At 40.3% G+C, this 19594-nt stretch overlaps 2 protein-coding genes and 1 long non-coding RNA gene across 6 annotated transcripts in view; 2 read left to right on the forward strand and 1 right to left on the reverse strand.

Moving 5' to 3' along the window:
* KIF5C (kinesin family member 5C) overlaps nt 1-19594 on the forward strand; it is a 316620-nt gene that overhangs the window by 126350 nt on the left and 170676 nt on the right. The window lies entirely within an intron of this gene.
* MBD5 (methyl-CpG binding domain protein 5) overlaps nt 1-19594 on the forward strand; it is a 105843-nt gene that overhangs the window by 69930 nt on the left and 16319 nt on the right. For 3 of the 4 annotated variants that reach the window (XM_081928420.1, XM_081928419.1, XM_081928418.1), the window contains 4 exons: nt 1994-2174; nt 3705-5852; nt 16344-17375; nt 19148-19356. In XM_081928420.1, coding sequence (XP_081784546.1) covers nt 1994-2174; nt 3705-5852; nt 16344-17375; nt 19148-19356 — 3570 coding nt within the window. The remainder of the gene's footprint in view (nt 1-1993; nt 2175-3704; nt 5853-16343; nt 17376-19147; nt 19357-19594) is intronic. The other variant, XM_081928421.1, reaches the window with a different exon arrangement.
* The window catches only part of LOC309380420, a 48030-nt gene continuing 43494 nt past the window's right edge, over nt 15059-19594 (reverse strand). The window contains exon 3 of the long non-coding RNA XR_014172917.1: nt 15059-15174. This is a non-coding gene — a long non-coding RNA (uncharacterized lncRNA). The remainder of the gene's footprint in view (nt 15175-19594) is intronic.

Raw genomic sequence — 19594 nt, forward strand, 5'->3', positions numbered from 1 at the left:
TTAAGATACTAAAACAGATTAAAATTACATCAACTTTCTAAGCATCTGGGTAGGCTTGCCTAAAAAAACATGTTTTTATCAGGCACCGCAAAAGAATACAGTGAAAGGCTCCTACTTGATCTCAATGGATAGGGAGTTCCAAAGAGCAGGTGCTGCCACTAAATGGTTAAGTTCTTACAAATGTGGAATGGGTTTTATGTGGCACCTGCAGTAGTGCCAATTGAAGCAGTCGGGAGTGCATGTGGGGGGGTGTACAGTAATCTCATAGGTAAATTGGTCCTAAGTTGTTAAGGGCTTTATATGCTAACAGTAGGTGGCGCTGTGGGTTAAACCACAGAGCCTAGGACTTGCCGATCAGAAGGTTCGAATCCCCACAACGGGGTGAGCTCCCGTTGCTCAGTCCCTGCTCCTGCCAACCTAGAAGTTCGAAAGCACGTCAAAGTGCAAGTAGATAAATAGGTGGGAAGGTAAACGGTGTTTCCGTACGCTGCCGTTCGCCAGAAGCGGCTGAGTCATGCTGGCCACATGACCTGGAAGCTGTACGCCGGCTCCCTCGGCCAATAAAGTGAGATGAGCGCCGCAACCCCAGAGTCGGTCACGACTGGACCTAATGGTCAGGGGTCCCTTTACCTTTACCTTATGCTAACAGTAAGATATTGAACTTGGTCAGGAAGCAACTAGTGCAGATCTCTGAGCACAGGTGTTATATTCTGACAAGGCCTTACTTCTGTCAGCAATTCTACACTGCAGTATTCTACACTGACAGCAGCTTCAGGTTCAAGCATGAGTGAAGCCCCACATAGAGCGCATTGCAGTAAACCAGTTGCCTTCTTTTGAATGACTTTTGAATGACTCTTAAACTTGAATGAATGGAACATGGTCTGGTCTCCCAAATTGTATAGAATACTAGCACTACATGCATCTCATGTAGGAATCTATGACTGTCAAATATCCGACAAAGCAGACTTGATAGCCACGTGGAGCAAGTTTCCCTTTAAATTCATATCATCTTGAATAAAGGAAATGGCATTGAAAATGCTACAAAAATGGGGTCTAACTCTACTCCACTTTGCCCACATAAGTGCTGCCCCCCAATGGAAGAAGACGCCTTCACCCCGGTATGGCTCCCCTTTATCACATACATAGCCCAACAAGACAATGACAAGAATCCACCAACAGGATACAAATCAATCTGGCCAACCTGATTCAAAAACATCCACCCACCCCACTCACACATGAAAACAAAATTCACCACAGCCAATCACAAACAACCACACCTTAAGCCAACCCCAACCTCTCTCACCACCAAAGGAAGACAAGCAAATAGCAAAGAGAACCTGCACACGCAACGCTGACACAAAACCCCACACATACATTGAGTAAAATAGAAACATTGCCACCCAACCCCACTCACCATGGCCCCCTCCACCTCTCTCCCCTTTTCTTCTTAATCTAATACTAATGTCTCAACAAATGAAACTGATCTGTAGAAAATGTGACTTGAAAAAAGAGACACTGCACATACTTTTGTAAACCAAGAAATCTTTAATAAAAAATACGTGGGTTTTTTTTTTAGTGCTCCCCCCACCCCCGCACCTGATTGTAAGGCTGTATGTCGCTGGGGGTCCCGTCAGCAAATGTGCTGGGCCTATACAAAGGTGTACACGTTTTGGGAGGAGGTGCTCAGGGAAATGTTATCAAATTGGAGTTTTCATGAGATGATGTGGGGTAGTGGGGTTTTTTTAATGCAAGGTACCACAATTTGTACCAGCAGAGCTTTGAGCAGAACTGTTGGTTCTCCAGTCGTCATCTACTACAAGGGCAGCTCAGAATAAGTGTGCCTCCACTGTATGTTTTGAATTTTGATTCCTCTAACATGCCCATTATATAATCAGATTTTGAAGAAAATGAGAGGCGCTTACTTTTTTTGGGGGGGGTGTTAGTCTCTTAACCCAAAAAATCATAATATACTGTTTCTGTCATTATTTTTAAGGTATTTAATTTTGATCCTGGAGTTGCTGTGACACAAAGAACAGCTGAAGATGTTAAAGCAGATGAAGATGTCACTAAGCTATGCATCCATAAAAGGAAAATTATTGCAGTGGCTACACTTCATAAGAGCATGGAAGCACCTCATCCTTCATTGGTTCTAACTAGCCCTGGTGGTGGAACAAGTAAGTTTCGCTTTTCACAAGTGGGAGGAAGAAATTCAATGTTAATATTCAGAAGTAAGTAATGTAATAGGGAGAATTAATCTTCAAAAGTTGTTTATTTAAAAAATAGATATGTTAAGCTATCAAATCTCATGAGGTGATTTTAGAGGACCATATGTCCTTTTTACACCTTGCAGAGTCATTCCACTTTACTCCACTAATCCTAAATCACCCCCTCCTAGGTCCTGGATCATATATCTTAGTGGAGCCATGGGTCACTGATGGAGTATGTGTGCAGAAGATCCCATGCTCCATCTCTGGTACTTAAAATTACTGTAAAAGGATCTCAGGTAGCTACTGTTCTGGAACATAGATTTCCTGGAGACTGAGAAGAGACTGCTAGCCAAGAGTAGACGGTTGGCATCCATCTGTCTCGGAAGATGATGGAGGCGTGCACCTTTGGGGGTGAAGTCAAACTGTTGGAAGTGGACAGGACTGGGTTTTTAAGCAGAGGTTGGATGGTCATCTGTCATGTATGTTGAGATTCCTGAATTGCAAAGAGTTGGACTAGATGACGCTCAGGATCCCTTCTAACTCTACAACTCTGTGATTCTACCCCAATGCAAAAGAGCTTAATATGTGTGTGTTTTCATAGATAGGTGTGGAACTTCCATATCTTGGGGAAATGCTGACATTCTAGGCACACACCAGACCTGGCATCAAAATGTAGCATCCTTATCCAGCTGCACTCCACTGGTACCCACTCCTATGCAATTACCCATTTTGGGCCTTCCGTGTTCAGTGTCAATAGAGGGAATAAGTTCATGCCCTCCCAAACATTCTTATAGCTTAGTGCCACACAGCTTTCCTCCTTCAGTCATCCACATTTGGCCTAGAACAAAGTTGGGAAAGTACAACCAGGTACTGAAGATCAATATCCTACCGCAGCAGGGGATATCCTAATTTTCCGTTTTAATAGCTGGCTGTTTTGAAAGTTTTTTATTTCATTTATTTATTTTATTATATTTATATGCTGCCTTTCTGTCAAGGCACCCATGGTAGTTCATAAATATTAGAATAAGGAAATGTTGCAAAATATTCTTGGGTTAGATTAGGAGCTGATGAAATGAAGTCCCTGCCCTGGGCATTTTTGCCTTCTCTTGGGGCAGATCGGTCTTAAGCAGCCCCAAGGCAACTCAGGAAACTGATAGTTGCAGGTTATGCAGCTGATGGCCTGGATAAGGCATGGTAGGTCACATTTTGATATAAGTATATTGCCCTAAATTATTATTGAACAGAAACAGTGCTGGCTGGGACTGATGAGAGTTGTCGTCCAAAATGTCTGGAAAGCACTAGGTTAGTGAAGACTGGCATAGGAATAAATGGCATAGGTTTCCTACCAGAATCCCTGGTGCAAGACCATGGCACATTACAGAATTTTGTGTTTAATGTACTTGGATGCAGTTCTGTCCAGAGAGGGGGAATTATCCTCTTTTGTTATATTTCATTTCATTCCACAATAGTAACTCTCCTCTCATGTTTTTTATTTAGGTGCAACTCCAATAGTACCTTCACGAGCAGCAACTCCAAGATCAATGAGGAATAAATCACATGAAGGAATTACCAATTCTGTGATGCCAGAATGTAAAACTCCTTTCAAATTGATGATGGGGTCATCAAATGCCATGGGAAGGCTGTATGTGCAAGAGATGACTGCAAACCAACAACAAGAACTTCATTCTGTCTATCCCAGGCAGAGATTGGGCAGTAATGAACATGGACAGAAATCTCCATATCGTGGCGGCCATGGAGGAATGCCTAGTCCAGCTTCATCAGGATCACAAATATATGGAGATGGTTCCATCTCTCCAAGGACAGACCCTCTTGGAAGTCCAGATATTTTCACGAGGAATAATTCCAGTTTTCATGGAGCACCCAACTCTAGTCCTGTTCACATGAACAGAACTCCTCTGTCCCCACCTTCAGTAATGCTACATGGTTCTCCTGTGCAGTCATCTTGTGCAATGGCTGGAAGGACTAATATACCTCTTTCCCCAACCCTGACCACAAAAAGTCCAGTAATGAAAAAACCCATGTGTAATTTTTCAGCTAGTATGGAAATGCCACGAGCAATGTTTCACCACAAACCACCTCAAGGCCCTCCTCCACCTCCTCCACCACCACCACCACCTTCCTGTGCTCTTCAGAAAAAGCCATTAACTTCGGAGAAGGATCCGCTTGGCATTCTTGACCCTATTCCTAGCAAACCGGTGAATCAGAATCCTGTTATCATTAATCCAAGTACTTATCACTCAAATGTTCACTCTCAGGTACCTGTGATGAATGTAAGCATGCCTCCAGCCGTTGTCCCTCTGCCAAGTAATCTCCCTTTGCCAACTGTAAAGCCTGGTCACACAAACCATGGGAGTCATGTGCAAAGAGTTCAGCATGCTGCTTCAACCTCCCTCTCACCCTCCCCAGTAACATCACCGGTTCATATGATGGGATCTGGAATTGGAAGGATTGAGGCTTCGCCCCAAAGATCACGCTCATCTTCCACATCATCTGATCATGGAAATTTCATGATGCCTCCAGTAGGACCACAGTCATCTTGTAGTAATATTAAAGTTCCTCCTCGATCACCAAGGTCAACAATAGGGTCTCCTAGGCCATCCATGCCATCAAGTCCTTCCACAAAGACTGATGGACTCCATCAGTATAAGGATATCCCTAACCCATTGATTGCTGGAATGAGTAATGTATTGAATCCTCCAAACAATGCAGTTTTTCCATCTGCATCTGCTGGAAGTGGGCCCATGAAAAGTCAGCCTGGCTTGCTGGGAATGCCTTTAAATCAGATCTTGAACCAGCACAATGCTGCCTCCTTTCCAGCTAGTAGTTTACTCTCAGCAGCAGCCAAAGCACAGCTAGCAAATCAAAATAAACTTGCTGGTAACAATAGCAACAGCAGTAGCAATTCTGGAACTGTTGCCAGTAGTGGCAACAATGATGGACATAGCACTTTAAACACCATGTTTCCTCCTACTGCTAACATGCTTCTACCATCAAGTGAAGGGCAAAGTGGTCGAGCAGCACTACGAGATAAGCTTATGTCTCAACAAAAAGACCCTTTGAGGAAAAGAAAACCACCAAACACTACCGTGTTGAGTTTGCTTAGGCAGTCTCAGTTGGATAGTTCTGGAGTTCCTAAATCTGGGCCTGACTTGATAAGAAAACAGAATCAAGGTTCATTTCCCATTACGTCTATGTCCCAGTTACTTCAATCCATGAGCTGTCAAAGTTCTCATATGAGCAGCAATAGTACTTCTGGTTGTGGGAGCTCAAATACTGTTTTGCCTTGCTCTGCTAACCAGCTGCATTTTACAGACACTAATATGAACTCTGGCACTATTCATAATTCACTGGCACAAGATTTACCTTTAAGAGGAGAAAGTATGCACTGCCAGAATTCAAACACTAACTTTGGCCATGGTACTAGTCCTGGCCCAAACAACCATCTTGCAGGCTTAATAAATCAGATGCAAGCTAGTGGAAATTGTGGGGTGCTCAGTCAACCTGGAATGACTTTAGGAAACTCACTACATCTGAACCCAACTCAGCCACGAATCCAAGCACCCTCCAATCAAGTGATACCAAACAGCATTGTGAGCAGTTGCAGTCGAACAAGTCCTGAAGCAGGTATGTTTCCTTTAAAAGCTGGTATCTAAAAATTTTGAATGATCGTTTCAGTGCCTTTTTACATATATATTTCATTGAGTGCCTTCAAGAGAAAGAAATGGAAAGTTTCTATTTTGAGATGCAATTTATTTATTTACTTATTCATGCTTCTACCAACCTTTTCCCCAATAATAATAATATTATAATAATTTATTATTTATACCCCGCCCATCTGGCTGAGTTTCCCCAGCCACTCTGGGCGGCTCCCAATCAAGTGTTAAAAACAGTACAGTGTTAAATATTAAAAACAATGAAAGCAAGAACAGCATCTTATAGCTTGGTTATAGATACTGTTTTCTTTGGACATTGCTAGATATGGCTGGTTTTTCTCGTATAGTTATGTATTTTATAGTGATAGATAGATGGTTCAGAAGGGTCAAGGATGTTAAGATAATTGGCTAACACAACGGCCCACTTTGCATATAACTCGTAAGCCAAAGCAAAATAGGTGGGCTCCCACAGAGGAGGCAAACCATAAGCCATAATGTAAGATTTGTGCTGTGGTTTGCAGCTCATGATTTGGAAGAGCTGAACCATGAGTCCAGGTTTGGAACTAGGTGTGCAGAAAAATATTGGTTAGAAGGAGAGGAGAGATGAGACGATGCCTGATAGACTGAACATTCTCAGAGGCCTCCTTCATCACTTGAATAGAATTTGCCTGATCCAATCCATAGCAGTTTTCGTAGCCTGAGGAAGGGGAGAAGGATCAGAGAGGGGAAGAGATCTGTGTCCCTTAAAAAAAGGATTATGGAGATAATTTGGAGGGAAATTATGAAAAAGTGTACTTTTTTTCATTCCTCACTCACCACCCTTCTTCAGACCCCGAAACCGCACTGCAATGTGTGTTCTAGACTAGAGTAAGTAATGAGTGTTGGGATTAAGAAGAACGTGCTGGATCATCTAGCCCAGCCCAGCATCCTCTTTTCAGAGTGGCCAACCAGATGGCTATGAGAAGCACACAAGCTATGATTCTCAGCTGCTGATATTCAGAGTCACACTACCTCTAAAAGTGGAGGTAGAACATAGCCATTAGGGTTACACCACAGTGTTTGGTTACAGGTCCACACTTCTTGTTTCCTATTTGCCAACCATCAAAAAATATCAGCTACGTTTAGCATGTAGCAGCCTTATTTTAAATGCTGGATTTTATTCAATGCAAGCTTCTTAAATACACCAAACAGTTTTGTGTGCTAAGTTGATTCTTTTATTGTGGATTGGAATAGGCACCTGTATCTAGACCTATTATCTAGGCACCTGTATCTAGACCTATTAGAACTTCTGCACTGGTAGAACTGGTTCAGATCAATGAATTTGATGAATTTAAATTGTTATTAAAGTTTAGGTTTGATAAGCCTATTTGAATAATTTATTTGGGGAGTGTAAATCATTTTATTTTATTTTTGTCTATGGCTTAAAAAATTCTGGAAACTTTACTAATGCCCAAACAAAGCTCTAGAAATCACATTTATAACAACCCATAATGAGAAATTCTGTATTTTCTCTTTTTGATGAAGCCAGCAGGTTGCATCACAGTGTCTTATCTACAAATAAGCACACTTTTTGTTAGCCTCTTTGCATACTATTTTTGATTTCATAATAGCATTTTTGAGCAAGATGCTTCTGACAAGTGTGTCTAAACTAATCTTTGGAAGGATACTTATCTATATTTTTTCCCTTTCAGATCAGTAGTTGAAAAATAAAATAGCTCAGGCCAGGAAATGGAAGTTCTTTTTCTAATATATTCTACACACATTTTGTTTGCTTTTGGCCTGTCATATGCTTGCTTAGGGAGACAAATCTGGAAAGCTAAAACCAAGTTATATAAATAGTAGTTGTGTTTAATACTGAAGCATTGAAGTGCAGTTTGATAACATTGTGTTGGCTAGTTTGTAGCTCAGGAGCAGGTTGCATTGGACCCTAAATTATGTAATCTCCTCAGGCACTAGTTTCTAGAGGCATGTTACCCATAGGCTTGTTACTATTGACTCACAAAATTCCATGATTATGAAAAACTACTAAAGCTTTAATATCAGCCATATAAATTTCAGAGTCTGGAAGGGTTTTGCTGAAGGATCCAGAAACTGTAGTCTGAAGAAACCTTAGATACACACATCTAAGAACTAGAATCACCTAAAATAAAGTGTGGTACTAAATGATGTTCATTCACTTCTGCGATACCTTTTGTTTTTGATCATGAGATGAAGCTAATTTCATGGGGAGGCGGGGCTTGTGACTTATAAAACCCTATTGTTTATATTATAAATACAACTGATCTATAAAGGAGAACTGAAGACAGCATTCTGCCAGAGGTACAGTACAGCTGGCTGCACACATCAAAGGAATTTATGAATCAGCTCTGTGTCAAAGACCTTCAAATCATCATCACCTAAAGTGGACAGATGTGTTCTCTTCTGTGCCAGATTCTGGGCACTGGGTTATTACTTCTAGAGGCCCCTTATTGTTGGGTATGCAGTGGTTTGTATAAATTGCCTAACTACAGTTATTAAAAAAATAAAAATCCAGTGATGCTCTCCACTGATAGAAGGCTCTTTGATCCAGCAGGCTTCATTAAGCTGAAAGGAACAGGTGAATTTTGTGAATTGCCCCTTGCTCCTGCAGTCCCCCAAGCTACCTATCACATAAGGCCCCCATTCCACGTGAGCAGATTTATGGGGGGGGGGGGACCGCAGAGGAAAGTGGTGCAGCGAAATTGCCTCACCCCATTTTGCTAACTGAAGTTTCCACTGGATCAAAAGAGCCATCAGCAGAGATACACAACTGGTATTCTACGAAAACCTATAATACCAACAGAAGTGAAAGATGATGTAAGTGCACAAGATGCAGCAGTCATATCTGTCTGGCACTGGAAGAAACCAGAGTGAAGCACTCTTACAGTGAAATGCAGACAGGAAGAACTGTCTATAATTGTGACGCTACTGACATAATCTGTTTCATATCATTAGACAGAAAAGTTAAACTATCACCCGATTGCCTTACAATTGCCCAACAGGTTCTTCCTTGCTCGTGGGTGATGCCTGAATCATTCTGCATCCTCACCAGTGTAACATCTGATAAGGAATATATGAGCACAATTTGTTAATTACTATTAATTCAGTTTGCATACTGCCCTTCCTCTGTAGAACTTGAGGCGCTTTACAATATAAAAATGCAAGATAAAAACACAAAATACATAATAAAAACAAGAACAAAAAACCCACAAACCTATAAACTCGCCTCCCTCAAAGGGTATAGGATTTTAATCAGCCAAAGGCCCAGTTGACAAGGAACATTTTTGCCTGGCGCCTAAAGGTATGTAATGAAGACACCAGCCTCCTTGAAGAGAAAATTTTGCAAATGTATGGATGGGCATAGCTGTAGCACCACTTACATTGTAAGCATACGAGAAGAGTTAAAATATTTGCACTCTTCCCACGATGCACACTGAGAGCCCATTGCAGAAAGAATGAGAAACAGCCCATAGTTGCCCTTGAAGAGGTACAGAGGTACATCCATAATCTTTAAAAAGAATTAAAGAAAGCTACCTAGCTGTCATATTAGGAAGAACACTTCAGTTTGGGGAGGCGCACTAAACAGGTGTCAAACTTCTTCCTTTTTTTGACTAGGAAATGCAAGCATTTAAGCCATAAAAGGTTAATGGCAAGAGGAAACTAAACCTAAAACAAAAAGGAGGAGAATCGGGTGCGAGAAGACCGTTACTGCACCACTTCTTGACTAAGCCCTGTAGGCAAATGTTTTGTGGATTTCTGGCTGGAGATAGGGAGAGTTAGCAAAAAGTATTGGTGAATTCTGGTGATGCCAGGGAACCATCATATCTGACTCTCGACAGGTGACACATAAATAAGGTGGCAATTTGTCATATGAGAGTTGAGAAAAGCAAAAAAAAAAAAATTAAAAACAACAACTATTAGTAATCAAAAGCCCTCATAATGTTAAATTGTAAGTTGGTACTTTACCAAGAATTTAAAAGCAAAAAAGCAGCATTTTCTTGATGCATTTTGAGCGGGATAACCTTTGCTGAAAGGTAAGGACAGTGTGCTGACCAGTAGTGGAGAAGAGACTGTAGTGTCACACAGTACCTTGTGTGAAGGTGACACTTGAAAACTGAACAGTGACATAAAACATGTTTTTAAATGTTAACTACATGGAATTTATAGTAATCTAAGCTATGCTGACTCGAAAAGAAAGGTCTTTTATAGTGTGTGTGTGTGTGTGTGTGAGAGAGAGAGAGAGAGAGAGAGAGAGAGAGAGAGAGAGAGAGGGAGGGAGAGAGGGAGATGATGTGGTTAGGAACACAGAGTCTGCCTTCCACAGAACTGTATCTTTCTGGGTCCATCTAGCATAGAATTGTCTACACAGAATGGCAGCAGTTCTCCAGAGTTTCAGACCAGTGAAATGAATAAATCAAAACAGACATGATTGCAGGATTCTGACGTGTTGTTAGAAATTGCTCTTGGCCAATATTTACAGACCAGAAGGTAAACATTTTCAACTTTGTAGAAATGCTTTTAAAATGTAATTTTAGCTTTTATATTGTAATGACATTAAGTTTTGCAAAGAACCCAGTCCTATATTCCTGCATCAGCATTCACTTTTTAATTTATTGTGGCATATAGAAATATGATGGGTATTTAATTGGCAATAACTCATAAATATTTATTTCAGTACAACTAGGCTTCTTATTTTTATCTTGCTCTTTAATATGTTGAAATAAAATTAAACACCTCAGAACTTTAGGTAGCATTTATTAATGACTCGTAGCTTCTCAACTTTTTTAAAAATAGGAAAACTTGAGAAATCAAGCATATAGTTAATGTCTGTCATATGAATATAGAATATTTGTATATGAAAGGAGCTTGAATTTCTTGAATGAGGTTTTTATTATGAATTTATTCCATATAGTACATCCTTTTCACATTGCCTGTCAAAAATAACCTTTTGCCAAATATTTCACCCATCCCTTTATTTTCAAACAATTATTCACAATAGAGCTGTGCATGGACCGCTCTATCCAAATTGTGCAGCTGATTTGTATTTTATATATATACATTTTTTTCAGTCTTTCAAAAATTTACAGACATACAAATTACAAAAACACAAATCACATACATTTCTAATACACATCCGTCCCCCCTTTTTGTGGTTCCTTTTTAATTTTCATACTGCATTTTCCACATTACTCCATCTTTAAGTTATTCTTTAGTTTTTCTTAATAATATATTTAGCTGCTTTTTTTACATTAAACCTGCTAATGAGCTTATTTGCACACATGAGTTTTTCAAATATTTCACAATCTTTAATAATAATAACATTTCTTCCTGTAAATCCAGAGCAGACCAGATTTGGACCCAATAAGCTCTGGACTGAAGTCAAGGGGGGGGAAACAAATCTTCAGAAATACCATATACTTGAACTGGGAACCAAAATGGCCATAACTTTATTGTTTGTTTGCTAGTTTCACATAAAGCAATAAAATATGCAGACATGCTAGCCGCTACAAGGGGGCTTAACCCTGCCAAATTACTGGCAAACAGCTCAAAAGGGTTTTAATGCTAGGCACGTTTTAAGTTCGCTTTTTCAAGAAAGTTTTTTTAAAAATAGATTTTACTGATGTATATAATATTGCATTGTTTGTCTCTTGCTTGTACACAGGTAGTGTGCAGCGTACGGGACTGTGTACAATGTACTCACAACACACATATACACAATACAATGTATTGATAAAGACAGACACAGAAAACCTAGCATTCTATAAATATAACTTATGTAAGAGCTAGAACCAGTTTTGGGGGGAGGGGCAGGAATATTAAAAGACAAGGCAACAGACTTTCTTTTTTAAAAAAGGATGGGACTAGGATTAATTGGGAAAGGATAGGAAAAAGTCTAAGTCTGAATAGGGTGCTGTGAAGGAAACAAAACTCAGAAGACAGATCTTAGAAGTCATTCTAAGACTTCACTCTGCCTCCTCCCAAGAATTTTGATTGGGGAGTGCTGGGTGGGGTAAGATTGCAGCTCTCCTCTCCCTATCCTGGCGTTTTTGTTATATGGTGATGTAATCATTGCAACAGTTTAGAGATGGTCTGCCTGGATTTCTGAGGGACTGTTTTGCACTACAAATAATGAATGGCACTATTTAGCAGGAAGAAACTCCAATGAAAATCCTCGTTATTACATATTTTACATGGCTGTTTTTGTATATATTTTAAAATTTTACATATGGATGTTTTATGATTGCCTATATTTGTAATTCCTAATAAAGGTTTGGCAGAGTAAAAGTACTACAGATCAGTACAAATCAATCCAGGAAGACACAACCAACTGTAGTGATTGGAGACTTCCTTGACCCAATCTGGATCAGGGTGCGGATCAGTTCAGAACTGAATCTGGTGCACGGCTCTAATTTGCAATAACCTGCACAGCCAAACATATCTTAAAGATATAGCTCTTCCTGGAGGAATATATCTCCTCCCCCCATGAGTTCCTGCATTTTTTTGTGGGGGAGGGGAATCCCCTGGCATTGGAGTCTCACTAAGGGAAAAGGGACAGTAGTCTGGATATTTAGAAGTCATTCCCTTTGGGCCAAGTGATCGACTTGATAACTTCCTCAATACAGAAAGGCTTCCTCATAAAGCTGTTTGCTGCCCCAGAGAAGACAGAGAAATAATTTTGCTCTACTGAAACTTAAAAACAACAGCAACACACAACTCAGAGTATTGTTCTGATCCCATCCCACCAAACTCCCACTCTAGTGAAGTGCTCCAAGAACTCTTGGCAGAGTTGACTCATGCAAGTATCACAAGAAACCACCCAGCGCATTTTACGTTTGCATTCTAGTGATGGGCCAACTCTTGGCCCTTAACACAGCCTGGGACGGGTTAACTAAACTGAAGCTGTTAAGGAGTATTATACCTCACCATATAATGGATTTGGATGGGGTGGGGATTCAGCTTCAAGGTCTTGCAACCCTAATTCTTCCTTTGTTTTAGGCCCTGGAATGAGGGGTAGCAAGTACCAGGCAACTTCCTTTTTCCCTTTTCTTTTCCCAGCATATCTCCCAAGTTGAGGGTTGTGCCTGCATTGCTCTCTACTGTCAGCCCTCTTGCGAATAGCATGGATGCACAACCCCTATACTCCATCAATTTTTTAAGAAAGGTTTCACAGCATATTGTGGGAGTCTATCACCTCTTGAATATTCAGGAACATACCCCAATTCGCTCTGAGACCTTGTTCTGTTATCTAGCATGTCCACGTGCAGGATACTGGCTTTTCTTACAAGGGTAATGATATAATTAAACTGTAGTAGTTTTAGTTAACTTTTGGTTACACATTGGTATCATGTTCAGTCAATGACTCTTGTGATTGCAGTCAAGTAGAAACTTCTTAAGTGAAACAGAATACACTATTTTGTTCCCTATAAAAAACGTTTCATGTTCCCTTTCATCAAAAGGCAATTGTTTCTGCAATTCTGGTATATCTTGTCAGAGCAGTTGTCAGATATTCTGCTCAGGAGACTTGGTTGCTATCAATACTGCACTACAAATGTGCATTAAACTCATACTTTTATACCTTTAGGCCTGTCTATCCCAAAGTCTCTTGTGGACTTGAGTTTTTTGAGGATTTCTTAAATATTGTATCAGAAATCCCCAGGCCCTCTCAAAGAACTTTAGTTCCCTGGTTTCACTGGGAAGAAGAGTTCCTAGTTGCCAAAATACAGTGCTAATCACTGAAGAGTTTTTTGGCTGTGAAAATAGAACAATTGCTCCAAAGTAACACCTATGGCTTAATGTTCCTTCAGTGGAAGAATATCTGCTTCCACAATAGCGCAGCTTCTCCCGCACATCTTTTCTAGGGGCTTCCCCAATCCTATGGAAAAGATTTGGACTGGGCGCAGGGTGAAGTCCTGTTGTGCAAGCATAATGGGTTAGCTGGGTTAGGATAGGTTAGGAACCATAATTCCATTATCAGATTTAGGGATCACCAAAAAGGATACCATGACTGATGTGATTGAAACACATTCAGAAATCCAACAATATGTATTTCCGCTACCTACCAGGGTGCCTAACACTATGTCTGTGTCAGAACGGAGCCTGGGGCAGATTTAAATGGGTATGAATAATCCATTTCATCCAAGGACCCAGGAAAATTAGTCACCACCATGCACACAAAACTACTTTGCCCAGAGATTGAACATTTCAGACTGCTTGCAGTGAAATCCAGAGAGGGTTTCTTCAGCCAGAGCCACCTTAAGACTGGATGAGACTACACCTTCCTCTATGGAGGCATTGACTGTTCGTTGACTGACTTGGCCAAGCCTCCTCTGGCTGCCTTAATGAACGGCGGTGCCTTAACTGCAGGGCTTAAATCACCATGGAGCCTAGACTAAACTTCCATGATGGCAAAACATTTTCTGCCTTACCACCATGTAGGGACGTGGGTGGCGCTGTGGGTAAAAGCCTCAGTGCCTAGGACTTGCTGATCGAAAGGTCGGCGGTTCGAATCCCCGTGGCGGGGTGCGCTCCCGTTGCTCGGTCCCAGCGCCTGCCAACCTAGCAGTTCGAAAGCACCCCCGGGTGCAAGTAGATAAATAGGGACCACTTACCAGCGGGAAGGTAAATGGCGTTTCTGTGTGCTGCGCTGGCTCGCCAGATGCAGCTTTGTCACGCTGGCCACGTGACCCAGAAGTGTCTCCGGAGAGCGCTGGCCGCCAGCCTCTTAAGTGAGAAGGGCACACAACCCTAGAGTCGGACACGACTGGCCCGTACGGGCAGGGGTACCTTTACCTTTACCTTTTTATGCATACAAGTATTATAGATCCTATGGATGTATGTGCATGTTTGCTTGCTTTCTGAGATCAAGCTGCCCAACCCATTCCAGATTCTCTTCTAAGGTAGGCCCACAAATGTGCTTTGCAGGAGTCCAATAATAACATGAATAGTCTCATAATATTTTACATGCCATTTGCATTGTTTTATTGGACTGAGAGAACTAGAAGAACTTCTATTTTCAGAAACCTGGTTTTATTAATCAAAATACAAAAATATTGAAAAACAAAATATGGAAGTATGTTTCACACAGAAACAAAAGCAGTGCCTATATAATGCATATGTGTCTGCAAACAACATTCTGTTAATAAGACCTAAGGTGTTTTTGCAATTTTTGCATAAAGTGTGAAGAGCTTTACAGCTGAGTTTAAATGTGGTAGCTATGAGGCTTGCTTGACAGTCTTGACCAAGTGATTACTTCTCAGTCTCGCCACCCTCAGTTTCTGTGGAAATAAAACGGGTAAAAGCCCATTTACCCTGCCTTGATCTTATTGGAGGAAGGATAGGATATAAATGTGACAAAGGTTTATAATATTTTCTGTACTGTGCAGAACTTACAGCAATATGTAAATAGTGGGACTTTCAGAATGCTCTGTCAGTGAGCTTTAGATTTAGCTTCTATTCTGCCTAGTCTTCTCACATTCTCAAGAGCCGTGCTTTTGCATACATGCATATTTTATCTGTATATTTCCCATTATGTTTTTGATATGTAAAGCCACATGGTGGCAGTCTTGAGAATGGAATTTGTTTGTTCTGATTGCTAATCTGTCTTCCTTAACTTTCTACAATCTTATTATTAGAATTTAAGCCTACCTCATACTCTGACGCTATACTTGGTATTTGCCCAAGAACAAAAAAAAAACAATAAAAAACCCCACAAAACCACAAATAAATAAATGGTCTTGTTGAGGCTGAGTTTTTAAGTAATGTATTAATGCAAAATATTTCTTATATAATCTTTCTCATATATTTCCCATTATAGTGCTTGAAATAATTAATTACAAATTCTATTCTGTATTTTAAAAACCCAGGTGGCTTGAATATGAGCTTCCTTTAAAATGGTCCAGGATGCCCTATGCAGTGGTTTCTTTTTGAAGGACAGAGAGTAGCCCTGCGGTAGTCTTGTTTATGCTAGGAGATGGCCCAAGGCTATCTCAGTAGTAGGCTTGAAGTTTCAGAATATGTTCTACAGTGCATCACCCTGGTGACTTTTAGAAAAATATGGAAGCACTTGTTTTTATTTATGTATTCAGTTGACATACTACCTAAAGTGTTCTGAAAGCGTTTGACAATAACATAAGTATTAAATTGCATTGTGCAGCATTCATTCAATGTAACAAATAAAATCTGAAGAAAAGCCAGCTTTCTGTTTCCACACATTTGTTGTTTTCAGGTAGTTTAATACTGCTTTGAATACTTGTAACACGATTTAGTACTTTTGCTGGCTTTTTAATTATCTGTTTTGTGAGTCACTGTAAATAAGGCAGGAGATATATTAATAACTCTTCCTTGTCTGAGTGTTGAAAACTCCACCTGATATTTATGACCAGTTATTCATTATGCCATTTATCTTTCAATGTGTGATACTTTTTTCTTTCTTTCTCATTTGCAGGAAGGACAGGACCACCATCATCCACAGCTATAGCTGGCACCAGTCAACCTGCCATCACCAAGACCACATCCGTTCTTCAAGATGGTGTCATCGTCACAACTGCAGCTGGAAACCCACTACATAGCCAGCTCCCCCTTGGGAATGACTTTCCTTTTGTTGGTCATGACCATGCTCTGCATTTTCCACAGAACAGCACTTCAAACAACAACCTTCCGCACTCTTTGAATCCAAACCTCTTTAGTTCACTACCTATCTCTTTGCCAGTGAATCAGCAGCACCTCCTAAACCAGAATCTATTAAATATACTGCAGCCTTCAGCAGGAGAAGGCAAGTCTGAGGTCACCCTCAATCCTTTAGGTATTCTCAACCCAAATGTAAATGCTGCTTTAGCTTTGCTCTCCGGTGATGTGGATGGGCAGGTGCTGCAACCTGTTCATTTCCAGCTGCTAGCAGCTCTTCTACAGAACCAAGCCCAAACAGCTGCCATGTTCCCCTTAGCACCTTTCAATCTGTCCATCTCAGATCTGTTACAGCAACAGCAACACAATCCTGTACCCTCAGTAACACAGATGACAGCCCCACCACCAGATCACTTGCTTAGCAGTCAGTCAGATACCAACAGAGCTGATACCCTGTTAACCAGTTCCCTGGGAAACCCTTTCCCAAGCTTTTCAGGCACAGACACTACTTCAAACCCCCTGCTCCTTCCAGCTGTCACTGGGGCCTCAGGATTAATGCCCTTGAATCCCCAGCTGCTGGGTGGTGTTCTGAACTCTACATCGGGCAACCCTGCTAATCATCCAGAGGTTTCCATAGCAACCTCCTCCCAGGCTACCACTACCACAGCCACTACATCATCAGCAGTGGCAGCACTGTCTGTCTCAACACTTGGTGGGACAGCAGTGGTGTCAATGGCAGAAACATTGCTGAGCATATCTAATAATGCTGGGAGTACATCTGGTTCAGCTAAACTCAACAGTAACTCTGTGGTGCCACAGCTACTTAACCCTCTACTGGGGACAGGTCTACTTGGTAAGTTAAATATTTTCACAGATTTTAAAAAAGGAAAAAAAATGGTGGTGGGTGGGAACTTCTTTTTTCAACCTTTTTTTCAAAACTCCATTTCATTGCACTTTTTCCCAAAAACGTTTATGCTATGTTAACTTGCTTAACCATTCCAGTGAAAGACTGCAAATATAATTGACAGACATTTTTAAACAGCATTTTTAAAACCCTATTATTTAGAAAGTATGATGCCATCAAAATTCAACCAACCAATTGGAATGGCTTTTACTTTTTTCAAATCTCGTAGATGCATCTTTGGGATGCAGCATTTTTTTAAATAGATAAAGATATATATATATATTCAAGGCATCACAGGGTTAGTATGAGTAGCTGTGCAATAGATAAGCTTCCATGTCCATATGAATTAAATAATAATAATAATCAATGTGTCCAATCCCTAGATTATGATGACACAGTATATATAAAGCACTCAGAGTACAGTCTTCCACAGGTTCAAGGCAATAGGCTGCCCTTCTAGCACTCTACACTTAAGTTCCCTTGCTTCTTGGATTCTCATTTTTTGGTAAGAAACCAATGGTTTCTAAACAACTTGACAAACATCAATAGAAAGTTTAATTCCAGTTCACATGTTTAAATCTAAGAGAGTAATATTCTAGATTTTCACATGAGGATTTTCACATTTATTGGGAAGTCCTTCATTGGAACATGACTGTACAACAGTGATATAAATGTGTGAATTGGGCCTGAGAGTCTGCCAAATTCTTGTGCTTCCTTTATGAATATGCCTACCTGGTTGTGTGTGTGTGTGTGTGTTTGTGTGTGTGTGTTCAGTGAATTGCTGCTAATAAAACATAGATAGAAGTATTATGCACAAGCATTTTTCTGATAAACACAGACCTAACTTGCTAAGAACTTGTGATAAAATTTGAATTCTGTGCCAGATTTGTTGCTTATTCATAATTCTTGTGCATTTTGTGCCAAATTGCTTGTGTCTTCTAAGTGTATGCTTTAGCATTACATCGGTGCCTGTAAAGTAGGCTGGTGTGCAAAGGACTGTGCGCAGAGCTTCCACACACCTACCAGGTTTTCTCACGTCCACGTAGTCCTCTATTTCTGTTGTATTGTAGTTTTTGACACAACATAAAGTAGTGTGGTCAGAGAAGGAAATCGAGCAAGCCTCATGCAAAGGTACATGTGTATGGGGGCCTTTTGGATCCCATTCATAAAAATTAACCTCGCTTGCATCAACTAAGTATTATGAGATTGTAGCTTCTAGTTTTCCTTAGCTGGTTACGGCTTTAAAAAAAGAAGTGTAAAAGTTTCATTCATTTGCAAAGGTCTTGTAAAAAATAAGTCACTTAAATGTAAACAGTCTCTATAATTTGTGCCGTTATTGGTTTACAAGGTTTTATTACAGTATTAGTAGTAGGAATGTTAAACATTTAAATAGGATTTAAAAAAAAAAAAATGTTAACAAGAGAGTACTAAAATGATTGTTTAATAAGCTGTAGAATATGTTGCTATTTAAGAAACGCCATGGAAGTTGCATTTAGTATCTGCAAGGCGAATCCAGAGTTAGACTTCATTGTAAGCAAAAGACTGCTGGCTGTGAAAGAAATCCATACCTTGCATATTAGTTCCCTGAAATATTGATTCACTGAAGGGTGGGTTGGGAGGGAGTTTTATTCCACATCTTGTCACTAAGTGGTAAAATATGACCCATGTGTTACACCTTCAGAAAATTGTTGACTTAAATATCTATACGTTTGGAATTGCAGGTGACATGTCATCAATAAATACTACCCTTAATAATCATCAACTGACGCATCTACAGTCACTGTTCAACAACAATCAAATGTTTCCATCAAATCAGCAACAGCAGCTTCTTCAAGGCTATCAGAATCTCCAAGGCTTTCAAGGACAGCCCCCCATTCCTGGGCCACCTAACAACTCAAACCCTATGGCTTGTCTGTTCCAGAATTTCCAGGTAGAAATTGGTTTGTTCTTTCAAGTTTTCCATGAAAAATAATACAAATTCCTATACCGCTTCAATAGTTTATTGCGGATTTTAAAGCAATGTCTGTATGAAGTTAAATCATCCCATTTTATTATCTCAGTACTTTAACATCCGTCGATTATTCTTAGACTGTTACATTGTGAACTTTTCACTTCTCGTAAGTTACAAGGAAAAACTGTGGTACTGCTCTTCAGAATGGCAATGGAAA

Source organism: Podarcis melisellensis (assembly GCF_964234715.1).
Source record: "Podarcis melisellensis genome assembly, chromosome: 1".
Lineage (NCBI taxonomy): Eukaryota > Metazoa > Chordata > Lepidosauria > Squamata > Lacertidae > Podarcis > Podarcis melisellensis.